The sequence below is a fragment of the Triticum urartu genome, chromosome 1, assembly GCF_003073215.2.
Source record: "Triticum urartu cultivar G1812 chromosome 1, Tu2.1, whole genome shotgun sequence".
NCBI classification, from domain to species: domain Eukaryota; kingdom Viridiplantae; phylum Streptophyta; class Magnoliopsida; order Poales; family Poaceae; genus Triticum; species Triticum urartu.
The window spans coordinates 512,873,255-512,874,956 of NC_053022.1; the positions used below are offsets into that span (position 1 = coordinate 512,873,255).

Here is a 1,702-nt window from a genome sequence, read left to right on the forward strand (position 1 = left end):
CATAACACCAAAACTAATGTGACAAAGACGTGAATGCCAAACTTCAGATTCATTGACATTCGAATGAATATGGTTCACGACTTTATTACAAAAATCTGCGAGGGAAAGGCGGAACATCCCTCCGCTCTCATAACCTTTTCCAACAAAGAGTCCATATTTTGTAACAACTAATTTATTAGACTCGAAAACCAACTTAGAACCTTCTCTACATAGAAGGGAGCCACTAACGAGGTTCTTCTTGATGGCAGGGACATGCTGCACGTTCTTCAGTTGCACGATCCTTCCCGAAGTAAACTTCAGATCGACCGTGCCAACACCATGAAAAGAAGCACTCGCGCCATTCCCCATCAATACGGACCCGTGACCTGTGACCTGGTAAGAAGTGAACAATGAAATGTCAGCACACACATGAACACCTGCACCTGTGTCCACCCACCAATCGTTGGGTTGAAACACTGAAAAAACAGTAAATAAATTACCATACCCAGATGCACCATTCTCATTGTTGCCCACAATCATGTTGACAGACTTGGAGTCCTGTCCTGACTTCTTGTACTTGTTTGGGCACTTGTTGGCCCAATGTTCAACCGAACCACAAGTAAAGCAGCCCTCGTCCTTCTTGTTCTTCTTGAAGGTCTTCTTACCCTTCTTCTTAAAGTCGGTATTGTGTTGGACACCGTTCTTTCCCTTGGGCTTGTGGGAGTTGAAGTTCTTCTGGTTCACCATGTTGGCAACAGAAGTCCCTTCGGCCCCTTTTCCGTGCGAGTCTTTTGCCCTCGAATTCTGCTCAACACTCAGATAGCCAATGACATCCTCCATAGAGAATTCACGCCTCTGATGTTTCAGAGTGGTGGCAAAGTTCCTCCAGGAATTAGGGAGCTTAGCGATTATGCAGCCCGCGACAAACTTGCCCGGTAACTTGCACTTGAGAAGCTCAAGTTTCTTAACAATGCATATTATCTCATGAGCCTGCTCCAATACAGGACGGTTTTCAACCATCTTGTAATCGTGGAACTGCTCTATAATATACATCTCTCTCCCTGCATCAGCGGCCCCGAATTTAGATTCGAGCGCCTCCCACAAGTCCTTGGCAACATGCACATGTAAACATGCGTCGACCAGTTTATCTCCGATCACGCTAAGAACTGCTCCGAGAAACACAGCGGTAGCCTCCTTGAACGCATTCTCCTGTTCAGGAGAAATCGTTCCCGTGGAGACACCGGTGACCCAGAACACGTTCATAGCCGTGAGCTATAACGTGGTCTTAGTCTGCCCACGCTTGAAGTATGTACCGGTAAACTTATCCGGTTTCAGTGCAGCGGCAAAGCCACTTGCCGAGAAATTCCTACACATAATAGGTTTTTGGATTGTTGAGTAAATAGGCAATTTCTCGACTAAATTAATCCATGAGTAAATCACTAGCATGGCATTGACTAAGTTGATGACGTACTGACTCTGATCTAAACATGCACGTACTAAGCAAACAGTAGACAAATCTACTCATACTGCTAGTACTGCTAATATGAAAATAATCAGGAGCGGGATAAACGAGTTATACCCTCCAGTAGGCCACGCAGAGGCCGCGGCTTTGGTGGCAGCAGCGGCGTCCTCGGCGGCCTTCTTGTCGGCTTCAGCTTTCTCGGCGGCGGCACGGTCGGCGTCGGTGGACATGGTGATGATGAAGGCGACGCGGACGTAGAGG

The 1,702-nt window shown here is 47.1% G+C and overlaps 1 protein-coding gene across 1 annotated transcript in view; it reads right to left on the minus strand.

Annotated features, from left to right (window-relative positions):
- Positions 1 to 347: 347 nt before the first annotated feature.
- The window catches only part of LOC125533019 (serine/threonine-protein kinase ATM-like), a 12,098-nt gene continuing 10,743 nt past the window's right edge, over positions 348 to 1,702 (minus strand). The window contains exons 23-25 of the mRNA XM_048696828.1: positions 645 to 1,251; positions 437 to 455; positions 348 to 372 (exon numbers count right to left, since the gene is read on the minus strand). Coding sequence (XP_048552785.1) covers positions 348 to 372; positions 437 to 455; positions 645 to 1,251 — 651 coding nt within the window. The remainder of the gene's footprint in view (positions 373 to 436; positions 456 to 644; positions 1,252 to 1,702) is intronic.